Source organism: Salmo salar, chromosome 11, assembly GCF_965601325.2.
Source record: "Salmo salar chromosome 11, fSalSal1, whole genome shotgun sequence".
Lineage (NCBI taxonomy): Eukaryota > Metazoa > Chordata > Actinopteri > Salmoniformes > Salmonidae > Salmo > Salmo salar.
In genome coordinates, this window is record NC_138301.1 from 107655875 (window position 1) to 107671077 (window position 15203).

At 43.1% G+C, this 15203-nt stretch overlaps 1 protein-coding gene across 1 annotated transcript; it reads left to right on the forward strand.

Moving 5' to 3' along the window:
- Positions 1-1399: 1399 nt before the first annotated feature.
- Positions 1400-15126, forward strand: LOC106563566 (uncharacterized). Its single transcript, XM_014129264.3, has 31 exons — positions 1400-1523; positions 1607-1681; positions 1969-2016; positions 2197-2270; positions 2386-2834; positions 2967-3012; positions 3129-3166; positions 3393-3526; positions 3617-3740; positions 3858-3937; positions 4494-4538; positions 4638-4705; positions 4949-4998; positions 6825-6864; positions 6980-7014; positions 7137-7264; positions 7373-7493; positions 7963-8318; positions 8471-8696; positions 8875-9028; positions 9237-9404; positions 9610-9732; positions 9851-9896; positions 9992-10095; positions 10220-10344; positions 10755-11026; positions 11139-11241; positions 11416-11699; positions 11864-11965; positions 13396-13512; positions 14375-15126. Coding segments are annotated over exons 1-31 (3846 nt in total). The 5' UTR covers positions 1400-1522; the 3' UTR covers positions 14485-15126.
- The last annotated feature ends 77 nt before the right edge of the window (positions 15127-15203 follow it).

The window sequence follows — 15203 nt, forward strand, 5'->3', positions numbered from 1 at the left end:
CAGCCACAACGCCTGCAGCTCCACCAGCTATAGCCACAGCGCCTGCAGCTCCATCAGCTATAGCCACAACGCCTGCAGCTCCATCAGCTATAGCCACAGCGCCTGCAGCTCCATCAGCTATAGCCACAGCGCCTGCAGCTCCATCAGCTATAGCCACAACACCTGCAGCTCCATCAGCTATAGGCACAACACCTGCAGCTCCATCAGCTATAGCCACAACACCTGCAGCTCCATCAGCTATAGCCACAACACCTGCAGCTCCTTCAGCTATAGCCACAACACCTGCAGCTCCATCAGCTATAGCCACAACACCTGCAGCTCCATCAGCTATAGCCACAGCACCTGCAGCTCCATCTGCTATAGCCACAGCACCTGCAGCTCCATCAGCTATAGCCACAACACCTGCAGCTCCATCAGCTATAGCCACAACACCTGCAGCTCCATCAGCTATAACCACAACACCTGCAGCTCCATCAGTTATAGCCACAACACCTGCAGCTCCATCAGCTATAGCCACAACACCTGCAGCTCCATCAGCTATAGCCACAACACCTGCAGCTCCATCAGCTATAGCCACAACACCTGCAGCTCCATCAGCTATAGCCACAACACCTGCAGCTCCATCAGATATAGCCACAACACCTGCAACTCCATCAGCTATAGCCACAAAACCTGCAGCTCCATCAGCTATAGCCACAACACCTGCAGCTCCATTAGCTATAGGCACAACACCTGCAGCTCCATCAGCTATAGCCACAACACCTGCAGCTCCATCAGCTATAGCCACAACACCTGCAGCTCCTTCAGCTATAGCCACAACACCTGCAACTCCATCAGCTATAGCCACAACACCTGCAGCTCCATCAGCTATAACCACAACACCTGCAGCTCCATCAGTTATAGCCACAACACCTGCAGCTCCATCAGCTATAGCCACAACACCTGCAGCTCCATCAGATATAGCCACAACACCTGCAGCTCCATCAGCTATAGCCACAACACCTGCAGCTCCATCAGATATAGCCACAACACCTGCAGCTCCATCAGATATAGCCACAACACCTGCAACTCCATCAGCTATAGCCACAAAACCTGCAGCTCCATCAGCTATAGACACAACACCTGCAGCTCCATCAGCTAAAGCCACAACACCTGCAGCTCCACCAGCTATAGCCACAACACCTGCAGCTCCATCAGCTATAGCCACAACACCTGCAGCTCCATCAGCCATCCTGTCCACAGCCACGTTACCCATTACAGACATTTCTTCATCTAACACTCCAAACACGTCAACAGTCTCAGTGCCCATGTCTAATGCATCCTCGACCCGACCCCCCACATCCCTCACAACCCCACCCCCCACATCCCTCACAACCCCTCACCCATCACCACTGCACACTGCCTTATCCAACATGACTAAGGAACCAATGACATCCACCATGCCGTCTCCATCCACTATTCTGCAGTCGACTTCGCCCATCATAACGTCCACTACCAACAGTAAATTAGGTCATCCTTATTCAGTATGTTCAAATCTCATCATTCAATTACACTCATTGTACAGTCAGACTCAGCAAGCTAATAGACTCCTGTCTCTCCATTTCAGTGACCTCTAAAAATGCCACAACTCCAAGACACTCCACTCCTTTGCCAATAACAGTCACCTCTAATGCCACTACAGGTAAGTCAACTGTCTGATTTATAGTGGAGGGGTTTAACACAGGGAGTAATCATACTATTGACTGTATGTGTGATAATGTCTCTGTATAATAAAGGAGTTTGTGTGGAGCTACAGATGTGGGATCTTCATTTGAGCCAGTTTGCTACAGTAGGAAAAATAGTCCTGCAGCAACAGGAAATATGAATTATTATGAAGCCTTTTCAAACCTCGAATACACTACAATTTTGCATTGCCTGTTGCGTTGGTTTGCACTGATCCTCACATATCTCCTCTCCCCTCTGTTTCAGAGTCAGCAGAGGTGCTTTGTAACTTCTCACAGCTCTGTGCCAATCAGTGTATGTTTAATGAATCATGCTTTTAATATGATATTGAGGCATTAGTCTTTCATGCCCGCTGTTATTTTACTTATTTATGTTAATTACTTAACTTTTTTGGAGGGGGGTAAGAAATGTGCTATATAAATAAAGTCTGATTGATTGATTTGAAATGTGAGATGTAATGTGTATGTTTAACAGCTGTGTACTACTGGATGGTCCTTGCGGTGAATGTGACTGGAGATCTGAAGAATGAATCAGACATCAGTGGCTGGGTAGGCCAGAAGACAGTGAATGAAACTTGATTGACTGATGTGTGGTGAATCCTGTTGAAACTGTACATTTGTTTAGTTATACATGAAATGTGACAGCATTGTTTTCCTGTTTCAGTTCAGGACTCTATTTCATTCTCTCTTGGACTCCTGTGAGCCCTACAACCCTGAACAAGCAAATGGCACAAATTTGACTGACACACTGCAAACCATCTCTGTCAGTCCAACATATCCCACCCCCTACAACATGACAACATGGTTATACAACTTCACCACGACAACACTATCCCAGAACTTCCCCAACTTCACCACGACAACACTATCCCAGAACTTCCCCAACTTCACCACGACAACACTATCCCAGAACTTCACCAACTTCAACATGACAACTAACATGACAACTATGCTTTACAATAGTATTAGTACTCCCTCACACAACCATAGCATGTCCACCCCACCCTACAACCATAGCATGTCCACCCCACCCTACAACCATAGCATGTCCACCCCACCCTACAACCATAGCATGACAACTCTTTCTCCCAGCTGGCCCCATAGCACCACAAGGTAAAGTATTCAGTCACACGTCATTATTGCCTGTTATGATTTATACCGTAGATGTACAGAAAAGGATGTTTGAATATCAAAAGAAAAATCTCTTCTGAAGCTATCTCTGTTTATTCACTGTCTGTTCTGTAGTGAAGAGCATGAAGGTGGAAATATGACTGCTGCCAGCCTGTTTCAAGTAAGACTACATCTCTCTCCAGACAAACCTGCCTTAATGTGCATGTCAACATTACAGGGCACTTTTTCTCAGTCTGTAAAAGTATGTGAGTTGAATCAAAACTCTTATCTTTACAGGACATTGAGGTGACGTGTGTCAATAAAACAGGGATCAGGTTAGTTGAACTCACAGGCGGCTGGTGGCCCCTGAATTGGGGAGGACGTGCTCATAGTAATGGCTGCAATGGAATGGTATCGACACATCAGTTCATTCCGGTCATTATTATGAGCCATTCTCCCCTCACCAGCCTCCTGTGGTGGAAATACCTCCACTAATTTCAATACTACAGTTCAGCATCCTCTGTCCCGCTCCACGGTGTAATACTGCCCAAAACCCTCCAGGAGGACTAACTGCACTGTGCTGCTGAAGACGAGGAAGCCAACGTTTCCCTGTTGTTTCCAGCGAGCGCTGTGGAAGGGTCAGGAGAACAGCTCCATACAAACCCATATAGTGGGAAATAGAGTGGAAAGAGTGGGTGAGTCGCACTGACCCTAATGTGAATATGAAATCTCTCATAGGAATGTACATTTATCTGAGCCTAACGTTTGTTGCTTGTTACTTGTAGCTAAGGGTCTGTGTGCAGGCCAATTGCCTCCAAGTAATGGTTTTGCAAAGTGCACCGGCTTCCTGAATGGCACTCTCCCTCTTCCAAACACGTGTCACACTCCAGGGCCTGTCAATATCTCATGGTCAGTTGGAGGTCACTCTGGAAAAGTTAATACTATGCTGCTGTTTCTGTGTTTGTAGCTTTTCTTTAGTATCAATAGGGTATCCATCCTCTGATACGAACATGTTGTATCTTACAGTGGACATGCAGGGACTGTTTACATGCCTCTTGGGAATCAAACCCAAATGGACTGTGGTATGCCCCCTGAACCTCCCATCGGTAAAAACTCGGACATTTTTTTCACCCTTGCTCATTTACCCATGTGATAGTGTAGTACTCATTATCCACATTTAACAGACAGACACATTCATTTGCCATTTCAATCTTCAGTGGGGGTTTTAAACAGTCAGATGTACAGGGTGGCAGGTGTAATTACAGGGTACAATGAATATCTTAAGCTCCGAGGACCAACAATGCAGGTCAAAGTGAAATAAAAACAATAAAAGTAATAATAAAGAATAGAAATAAATAGAAATAAAGTGTATATAGTGTACAAAGCTGTCATCAAGGCAAAGGGTGGCTACTTTGAAGAATCTAAAATCTAAAGTCTATTTTGATTTGTTTAACACTTTTTTGCTTACTACATGATTCCATATGTGTTAATTCCTAGTGTTGATGTCTTCACTATTATTCTACAATGTAGAAAATAGTAAAAATAAAGAAAAACCCTTCAATGAGTAGGTGTGTCCAAACTTTTGACTGGTACTGTGCATATTAACACTGTAACGATGGTAAACCCCTCTATCTTGATAAGTACCGTATTCCTGTTTTTCAGATGCGGAGATTGTCTCCAACTGCTCTGCTTACAGCTATGGTACAGGTAAATGCAATATATCATTTCACTGATACTGCGATGGTCGCGCTACACTTTTTCATTTCCTGCCATGTGATAACTCTCTCTCCTTCTCTCTCTTTTTAGCTGCATACTATACCTTGGGCATACAGATCAAAGATCCTGCTATGAATATTTCAAAGATCTTCAACATGGTGAGTTGTTTCTGTTGTGTCACCTGTTTGTGTGCATATATATGTGTGTGTGTTTGTAATTGTATGCATATTTATTTGTGTGTGTGTGTATGTGTGTATGTGTATGTGTGTGTGTGTGTGTGTGTGTGTGTGTGTGTGTGTGTGTGTGTGTGTGTGTGTGTGTGTGTGTGTGTGTGTGTGTGTGTGTGTGTGTGTTCGTGTGTGTGTGTGTGTGTGTGTGTGTGCGTGCGCTGTGTTCCCCAGATTGATAAGCTAAAAACTCCTCCACCCTGCGACAACACCTCAAAGACACAGTATGTCCTAATTTCTTCATCTGTTATAAAACAGTTCTCTCTCTGCTTAGCATCAATATGCTCACACTTTCCAATTAGATCCTTACAGCATAAATGAACCCCAATAGTACATATAGTGCCATACCTTCCAATTAGATCCTTACAGTGTAAATGAACCCCAATAGTACATATAGTGCCATACCTTCCAATTTGATCCTTACAGCGTAAATGAACCCCAATAGTACATATAGTGCCATACCTTCCAATTAGATCCTTACAGTGTAAATGAACCCCAATAGTACATATAGTGCCATACCTTCCAATTAGATCCTTACAGTGTAAATGAACCCCAATAGTACATATAGTGCCATACCTTCCAATTAGATCCTTACAGCGTAAATGAACCCCAATAGTACATATAGTGCCATACCTTCCAATTAGATCCTTACAGTGTAAATGAACCCCAATAGTACATATAGTGCCATACCTTCCAATTAGATCCTTACAGCGTAAATGAACCCCAATAGTACATATAGTGCCATACCTTCCAATTAGATCCTTACAGTGTAAATGAACCCTAATAGTACATATAGTGCCATACCTTCCAATTAGATCCTTACAGCGTAAATGAACCCCAATAGTACATATAGTGCCATACCTTCCAATTAGATCCTTACAGTGTAAATGAACCCCAATAGTACATATAGTGCCATACCTTCCAATTAGATCCTTACAGTGTAAATGAACCCCAATAGTACATATAGTGCCATACCTTCCAATTAGATCCTTACAGCGTAAATGAACCCCAATAGTACATATAGTGCCATACCTTCCAATTAGATCCTTACAGTGTAAATGAACCCCAATAGTACATATAGTGCCATACCTTCCAATTAGATCCTTACAGTGTAAATGAACCCCAATAGTACATATAGTGCCATACCTTCCAATTAGATCCTTACAGCGTAAATTAACCCCAATAGTACATATAGTGCCATACCTTCCAATTAGATCCTTACAGTGTAAATGAACCCCAATAGTACATATAGTGCCATACCTTCCAATTAGATCCTTACAGTGTAAATGAACCCCAATAGTACATATAGTGCCATACCTTCCAATTAGATCCTTACAGTGTAAATGAACCCCAATAGTACATATAGTGCCATACCTTCCAATTAGATCCTTACAGCGTAAATGAACCCCAATAGTACATATAGTGCCATACCTTCCAATTAGATCCTTACAGTGTAAATGAACCCCAATAGTACATATAGTGCCATACCTTCCAATTAGATCCTTACAGCGTAAATGAACCCCAATAGTACATATAGTGCCATACCTTCCAATTAGATCCTTACAGTGTAAATGAACCCTAATAGTACATATAGTACCATACCTTCCAATTAGATCCTTACAGCGTAAATGAACCCCAATAGTACATATAGTGCCATACCTTCCAATTAGATCCTTACAGTGTAAATGAACCCCAATAGTACATATAGTGCCATACCTTCCAATTAGATCCTTACAGCGTAAATGAACCCCAATAGTACATATAGTGCCATACCTTCCAATTAGATCCTTACAGCGTAAATGAACCCCAATAGTACATATAGTGCCATACCTTCCAATTAGATCCTTACAGTGTAAATGAACCCCAATAGTACATATAGTGCCATACCTTCCAAGTAGATCCTTACAGCGTAAATGAACCCCAATAGTACATATAGTGCCATACCTTCCAATTAGATCCTTACAGTGTAAATGAACCCCAATAGTACATATAGTGCCATACCTTGCTACAGCAGGTTTGATATTTTTTCTGACGTAATTCTCTGTTACAGTCCTCCCTGTCCCCTGCCCATCATATCAACTATCTACCAGGTGATTTTATGTTGAGATGATACCCCAACCCCACAATGAGCTTTCATTGTTTTATGTTGCTCTGTAAAGACATCATTTGAAACCTTATGAGCCATTCTGTGTTGTTTTCACACAGGATGCTCATGTGAAATGCGATGGTGCAAATACCAAGTGAGTTCCTGTACTCCTTGCAGGCCTAACACCTTTACAGTACATTCAAGACGGCCCTTTATGTGGAGTGATGATGGTGGTGTGACTAATTAATAACTATACCATTAATGTTTCCTTACCAGTCTCCAAAGCTGCAGGGTTATCGTGCGCCTCAACCATTCGGTGCCTATATGTGCTGTCAGTACTGCATTGATGACTGTGTTAGATGATAAGCAGAGTATTGGCATTAATGGAACGGTGACCCGAGCAGGTGAGTGGCCATACCATGGATGGTGGAAACTGACAGCATCGGTGTATTTATTCATATACATTATACAGTATGTGTTTCTGACTGTTTGTGTTCATTCATTTCACACAGCCATTTGTGGCTGCCCAGGATCCAGTGGAGGTCTATTGAATTCGACCTTCACGTGGGAGAGTATCAACCTCAACTCCACTTTGTTCTGTGAGGCTGAAAAGACCCCTGACATCGTCAGCTGGTCAGTCCAGTCTCTCTTTGTGTGCTTCAAAGACATCAAAACCTTGTTAGACATTTTGTAATTGTGTAAAACACTGTAAATGATGGAGAGTAAACAAAATGCACATTGTTATTTGTACATTTAAGTTATATAGCTATTTATAAATCAAGCCCTGAATGCTAATTGGCTGAAAGCCGTAGTATATCAGACCGTATACCACAGGTATGACAAAACACTTATTTTTACTGTTCTAATTACATTGGTAACCAGTTTATAATAGCAATAAGGCACCTCGGGGGTTTGGGGTACATGGCCAATATACCACGGCTAAGAGCTGTGTCCAGGCACTCCCTGTTGCATTGTGCATAAGAACAGCCCTTAGCCGTGCTATATTGCCCATATACCACACCCCCTCGGGCCTTATTCCGTAAATATATCATCGACTATATGCACTGAAGAGCTACATTTATCTGTCCCTTTCTCTGTTTAGCAAACAAGGGGAAAATGTGTGTGTGCTCCTGAATGAAATGTGCGACCCCATGCCTCCTTCTACTTCACCCAGCCCAATGGCCAACACCACTTTGCCTGCAACAACAATACTGCCTCCTCCATCCAATGTCACTATACACCTAAACACCCCCTACGTCCCATTGAACACAACATTAGCGCCACTAAACACCACTTCTACAGCTCCAAATACTACACCATCAGCTCCAAATACAACCATCGCCACGACAACCCGGGGTAATACCACTACAAACTCATCAACACCCATCATTCCACCAGTGAATCCCACAACAGCTTCCCCAAACTACACCACGACAGCTGTTGTAACAACCACCGCAGGTAACCCTCAGGATACTAACCCAAGCTGATCTCTGACCTACCTGGGCCATAGCTGGTACTGCCACATTAATCTACATTTAAAATGTAGACCCAATGTCAAAGTTCCCCTCTGATAACATCCTCGTTTTTATTATGGATCCTTTTCCCCACAGCGCCCAACACCACAGCAGCCAGTAGTGAAGAGCAGGCCAATCAGCTGCTGGATCTGACTAGTGACGTGTCCAAGCTCAACTCCTCCCAGGTGGACCAGCTGGTGTCGCAGCTAGAGGCCCTGCTAGCCGGGCACAATGTCAGCCTGGCTCTGGGGAAAACCTCTGTCAAAATCGTTAGCAACCTGCTGGGTGCCTCCTCTGACACCCTGGCCTCCTCCTCCACCAAGTGAGCTACCTGGAGATAAACAATCTACTGTTATGCTGCTTGCTGTGCTGTACCAGAAATGATTACTTATATAAAGCCTGTAAAGAGACTGTGACAACATTTTCTTAAAACCGGAAGAAATCTTAGCAATGGCCTTGACCAGCCTGCACATCAGAATAACGGTTGATTTTTCTACCAGGATCATTGGGATTGTTGATATGGTGGGCCTGAAGCTGGTCGTTCAGCAAGAGGCTACGATTTTAACCAAGTCGGTTGCTATCGCTGTCAAAACAGTGGACGGCACTAATTTCCAGCAAACATCTTTCTCCATCCCGGACCCCAACAATGTGCAGGTAACCTTCCAGTAAGGAAACACTGAGTAGTAAATACTGTAGCCTCGGTTGCCGTCAAAATACATGCAGAAGTAATGTAGAACATCCTTCACTCTGCATGAATGATGTTTGCACTCTGCCGTATGTCTGGTAGGGTCTGTTATGTAGATAGACACAAAACTCCTGTTTATTGCTAAGTGTTAACCATAGAGAAATGTGTCCCCTTCAGATCCGTGGAGATGGCAGAGCCAGGAGAAGTTTGAGAACAGAGGCGTCCTCTCTTCCCCAGGGCTCCATCACGTTCCCCTCCTCCCTCACAGAGAACCTCTCCCATGAGCAGCAGCTACAAGCCTCCAGACTACAGTTCAACTTCTACCAGAAGGCCACTGTGTTCCAGGTGCTTACCTGCTCCTCTGTATTCAGTACTGTCCCAACCCATTGCCAAGCCTAAACCTTCATTGCTACTTAAGCAGCCCTTGCTATTTATGTAGATATGATGACTATGAATAAAAGTCACATAAATCGGTCAGAAATGAAGAACTGTGAAACCCTAGTAAAATAATGTATAGACAATGCCATATTCTTTCCATGCCGTTCCTCAGGACCGAGCCCTGGGAGACAGCAGGCTGTACAGTGGGATCCTGGGAGCCAGTGTGGCCAACCTGTCAATCAAATCTCTGCAGGAGGACGTGGTGATCACCCTGAGAAACACTGAGGCCGTCCCAGTGAGTCAAACAAACACACACTGCATTTATCTAGTCAAGACCTTTTCCCTATGTCAAGGATGGGACATCTTGAGAAGTATTTAACACCCTGTCTTCTCTTCATCATTTGTCTACACAGGCAAATGTTGTGGTTTCATGTGTTTTCTGGGACTTTGGCTTGAATGGTAAGTATTCCTCTTGTGTCTCCCAAAATGAAAGGAAGACTATCTCTGACAATTGACAGGCATTAAAGAATAAAAATGTTTTTTTCTTCTCGTAGATGGCTCAGGAGGCTGGAACCGAGATGGCTGCTCTGTCAGGAACAGCACAGATAATGAGACTGTCTGTGCCTGCAACCATCTCACCAGCTTCGGTGTGCTACTGGTGAGTACTTCCTGAGACAGGGGTGCAATGTGATCTCTCCCATTCAGTCTTTGTCAACAATCAAGGACTTATTTTTAGAATTATTCAACGTGTAAAACATGTTTTTGGTATTTTTTTCTCCCAGGACATCTCCAGAACGGGCATAACCAATCATCTCCAGGCCACAATCCTCACCTACATCACCTACATCGGCTGTGGTATCTCCGCCATCTTCCTCTCTGTCACTCTGCTCACCTACCTGGCCTTTGGGTGAGTCTGAGCCCCTTGTGATCAGCGCAGGGTATCCATGGTCACTTTACCCCTACATGTACAAATTACCTCGACTAACCTGTACCCCCACACACTGACTCGGTACCGGTACCCACTGTATATAGCCTTGTTATTGTTATTTTATTGTGTTACTTTTAATAATTTTTTTACTTTAGTTTATTTAGTAAATATTTTCTTAACTCTGTTTTCTTAAAACTGCATTGTTGGTTAAGGGCTTGTAAGTAAGCATTTCACGGTAAGGTCTACACCTGCTGTATTCAGCACGTGACAAAGACAATTGGATTTGATTCTGATGACACTCACCTGGAGAACTGATCTAAATACAAAGACATATAAACAAGCTGTAATCAATGTAATACCAGTCCTGATTCCAATCCTAATTCCTTTAGGAAACTGCGTAAGGACATCCCATCTAAGATCCTGATCCAGCTGTGTGTGGCTCTGTTGTTTTTAAACCTGGTGTTTCTGGTGGATGCCTGGCTGGCCCTCTACCCTGACGCTGTGGGCCTGTGCATCTCCACCGCCTGGTTCCTGCACTACTTCCTGCTGGCTTCCTTCACCTGGATGGGCCTGGAGGCCGTCCACATGTACTTGGCCCTTGTCAAGGTCTTCAACACATACATAAAACGCTATATGCTCAAGTTCTCTCTCGTCGGCTGGGGTAAGTGAAAAAATGATTCTGGGACTGTCATCAGAGTGAAAAACAGCCACCATGTGCTTATAAAGGTAACAGTTACTTACAGTTCAATGTAGTCTGTTGTCTCTCATCATAGGCGTCCCACTCCTTGTGGTCATCGTCGTTATTGCTGTTGATAAGAACAATTACGGCCTTGTTAGCTACGGAAAGTACTCAGATAACTCCCCTACAGATGACTTGTAAGTCCCTTGCATTTTGTTCAATATTTAACATGCCAATTTACCGTTGGAGCATTGGTATTTAGTGCTTGTTTTTGCATCATGACATTTATACCAGTACTCACATTTACGTAATAGGATAGCTGATCAATTCAAATATGGTCTCCTGTATTTTACTCCTTTCCTCTCACACAGCTGCTGGCTGAAGAACAACATCGCCTTCTACGTATCTGTGGTGGCCTACTTCTGTGTCATCTTCCTGTTGAACCTCAGCATGTTTGTGATGGTGATGGTTCAGCTGTGTCGGATAAAGAGTCAGAACCCCCACAACATGAGGCACCGTAACGGGCTGCAGGACCTGCGCAGTGTGGTTGGGATCACCCTACTCCTGGGCCTCACCTGGGGCTTTGCCTTCTTCGCCTGGGGGCCCGTCAACCTGGCCTTCATGTACCTCTTCGCCATCTTCAACTCCTTTCAAGGTGAGATTTAGGACTCCTCCAGATTTGTTTTGTGATTTGAAAATGATTTCACTATTAATGTTCTCAGAGAAGACACCGACACAAAGCCTGAGGAGTTTCTTGGGAAATCTGTTGCCAAGTGTGTAACAAAAGTGTAGTTACCTGACGCTTGTGTTCTTTTGCAGGGTTCTTTATCTTTTTGTTCCACTGCGCTGTGAAGGAGAACGTGAGGAGGCAGTGGAGGACTTACCTCTGCTGTGGTAGACTGAGACTGGCAGAGAACTCAGGTAAGACTTGTTGACCTGCATCTTACAACATATGTGTAGTTTGAAGAAGAGAAGAACCTTCCATTTATTTGTATTTGTATTTATTAGGGATCCCCATTAGTTCCTGCCAGGGCAGCAGCAACTCTTCCTGGAGTCTGAACATATTAAGGCACTTATATCACACATTAAACAAAATATAAAACACTACAACATATAACATTATTATACCACTATATATCTATATTACAACATGTATAACACCACCATACAACAATATTACAATGTACGTGTGTGTAGAGTTGGTGTGATAGCGCGTGTGTCTGTATCTGTGTGTGTCTCTTCACAGTCCCCACTGTTCTATAAGGTGTATTTCTATCTGTTTTTTTAAATCTGATTCCACTGCTTGCATTAGTTACCTGATTTGGAATAGAGTTCCATATAGTCATGGCTCTATGTAGTACTGTGTGCCTCCCATAGTCTGTTGTTATTTTACCTCTGTGTCACCTGACTACACGATTGAACAGTAGTCCAGGTGCAACAAAACTAGGGCCTGTAGGACCTGCCTTGTTGATAGTGTTGTTAAGGCAGATCAGCACTTTATTATAGACAGAATTCTCCCCATCTTAGCTACTGTTGCAACATGTTTCGACTATGACAGTTTACAATCCAGGTTACTCCAAGCAGTTTAGTCACCTCAACTTGCTCAATTTCCACGTTCATTACAAGATTTAGTTGAGGTTTAGGGTTTAGTGAATGATTTGTCTCAAATACAATAATTTTAGTTTTTGAAATATTTAGGACTAACTTATTCCTTGCCACCCATTCTGAAACTGACTGCAGCTCTTTAAGTGTTGCAGTGATTTCAGTTGCTGTAGTGTTGAGTCATCTGCCTACATAGACACACTTGCTTTACTCAAAGCCAGTGGCATGTCATTAGTAATGATTAAAACAATTCTACCTGGATTGTGTTGGAGAGGCTTCCATTAAAGAACACCCTCTGTGTTCTCTTAGACAGCTAAATCTTTATCCATAATATAGCAGGTGGTGTAAACCATAACACCGTGTTTTTCCAGCAGCGGACTATGATCGGTAATGTCAAAAGCTGCACTGAAGTCTAACAAAACAGCTCCTATAATCTTTTTATCGTCGATTTCTCTTAGCCAATCAATCATAAGTCATTTGTGTAAGTGCCGTGTTTGTTGAATGTCCTTCCCTATAAGTGTGTTGAAAGTCTGTTTTCAATTTGTTTACTGTAAAATAGCATTGTATCTGGTCAAACACCATTTTTTCCAAAGGTTTACTTAGGATTGGTAACAGGCTGATTGGTGGGCTATTTGAGCCAGTAGAGGGGCTTTACTATTCTTGGGAGGTAATGACTTTTGCTTCCCTGAATTGAGATATTTTATGTAATTTAATGTACACAGTTTTAATGAACTTTTGTTTCATCACAGACTGGAGCCGCACGGCTACACAGAAGACAGAGAAGAAGTCATTGTCAGTGACCAGAGCCACGTCCTTCCGCTCCGGCAACTCCGGTGACTCCCCAGAACGGCCCAGTGGAGCAACAGGTAGGCATGGGGATTGGGGGGGGGGGGGGGGATCAGGGATTACTAACAACCAATAGAGAAATAGTTTTTGTATATGCTGATCTACTTTCTGCCCCTGATAAAAGTGGAAGCATGTCATAATATTAAACCTCTGTTATCAGAGCAGGGGATGGCTTAGCAAGCCTTCATATCCATGTCACTGATGACCTATGTAACTTATGAAATCTCTGTGACGGGCTCTGAGATGACCTTTTCCCTTTAACATAATTTTACCCGGAATTGGAGCTAGCTGTACGGTTTGAGCTCCGGCCACGTCTATAGCGCCTCTTTCAGCCTCTTACTGATGGTGCACAGTAACTGGTGTGTGTTTGTATGCAACAGTGTGTGAGAATGTGTGTCTATGTATGACACTCTACAGCAGGATTTAGTCAGCTTAACCCATCCAATCAAATAGTGACTGTATCTAACTGTACCCCCGCCCATGTGCCTGGCTCAGCTGCTGGCTGCCAGATGGCTCAGCTGCTGGCTGCCAGATGGATTCCAACAGTCACGTGTGTCTCTGCTCTCCTGCTGCTAGTTTATCTGCTCTTGGTCATGAAAAAGCCTTTCATCCATTCTGCTGCCAGACGGTCGGAAAGAATTTCATACGTTTAGTTATAAACAGTGAATCACCAGAATAATTTGGCCCTTGAAAATAAGATACACGAATTTACACAACTACACGTGAAATCAAGTTGTTTTGCTGTAAGGCTATCCACCGTAATCTACTTTTCTTATACGTGGTCCTTTAATGTAGAGTTCATCTCAGAAATACCACTCTAAGGATTTAAATGCAGTAACTTGTGTGCAGGATAAGCTGTAACTCTGATGTGTACCATTTCAGGAAGTCTGTTTAACGACAGAACCATAACAGCCCTTGAGGAGCTCAACTCAGACGTGGTCCTCAATGAGGTGAACAGCCAATTCAGGACTCAGAGCCAGAGAGCGGCCTGAGTCAGCCTGAGTCCTGAGTCCTGTGAAATACTAGACCTAGTGTAGGCTGGTAGGGGAGTGGACTTACGTGAGACAGTGTGTTTCATAGTATTTTCTACGTTTATATGAAATATTTGAATGTTAATGCTGCAAATGCATTAAAAGTTTAGAAGTTTAATGGAAGTTTAATGGAAGTGTGTGACAGACCACACTAAAGAGATGGGACATCACTGAAGATCCAGCATGCTCGTGGATTTCGTCCAGTTGACCTACCAATACTATCATGAACTCGTCTGGGCTGGCACCTATGATTGTGAATATCAATGCATGTACTGTACTGAAAAGGTATCTACAGTAGCACGGAGGAAAACCCCAACTCATACTGTAGATCATCACCAGCTGTATCATATGACTGCATACTACATGTTCTATCGTTTTCGTCAGCATTCTTCAGAGGCATACGCTGACACATACTAACACTCTGTCGCTGCCTGGTTTGATTTCATTTAAGCTCTTTTATACTATACTCAGAATCAAGATATTTCCATCAGATATATATGTATTTATATTTTAAAGAGGCAACATAACAATGGATGTATAATTTAATGTTATTTCACCAATAACAATTGTATAAATAAAATGAAATGTTTTATTTTAAGCTAATCTGATATTGTATTTCCCTGATATTCACTGATATAAAAGACACACGCCTTCATTTTCATGCACATTTAAATTCATAC

Excerpts from the sequence above, each read along its gene's own strand:
- LOC106563566 (XM_014129264.3), top strand. Across the intron at positions 3,013-3,128 it reads CTGCTGCCAGCCTGTTTCAA|GACATTGAGGTGACGTGTGT; the intron begins GTAAGACTACAT and ends TTATCTTTACAG. Across the intron at positions 8,319-8,470 it reads TGTTGTAACAACCACCGCAG|CGCCCAACACCACAGCAGCC; the intron begins GTAACCCTCAGG and ends TTTTCCCCACAG.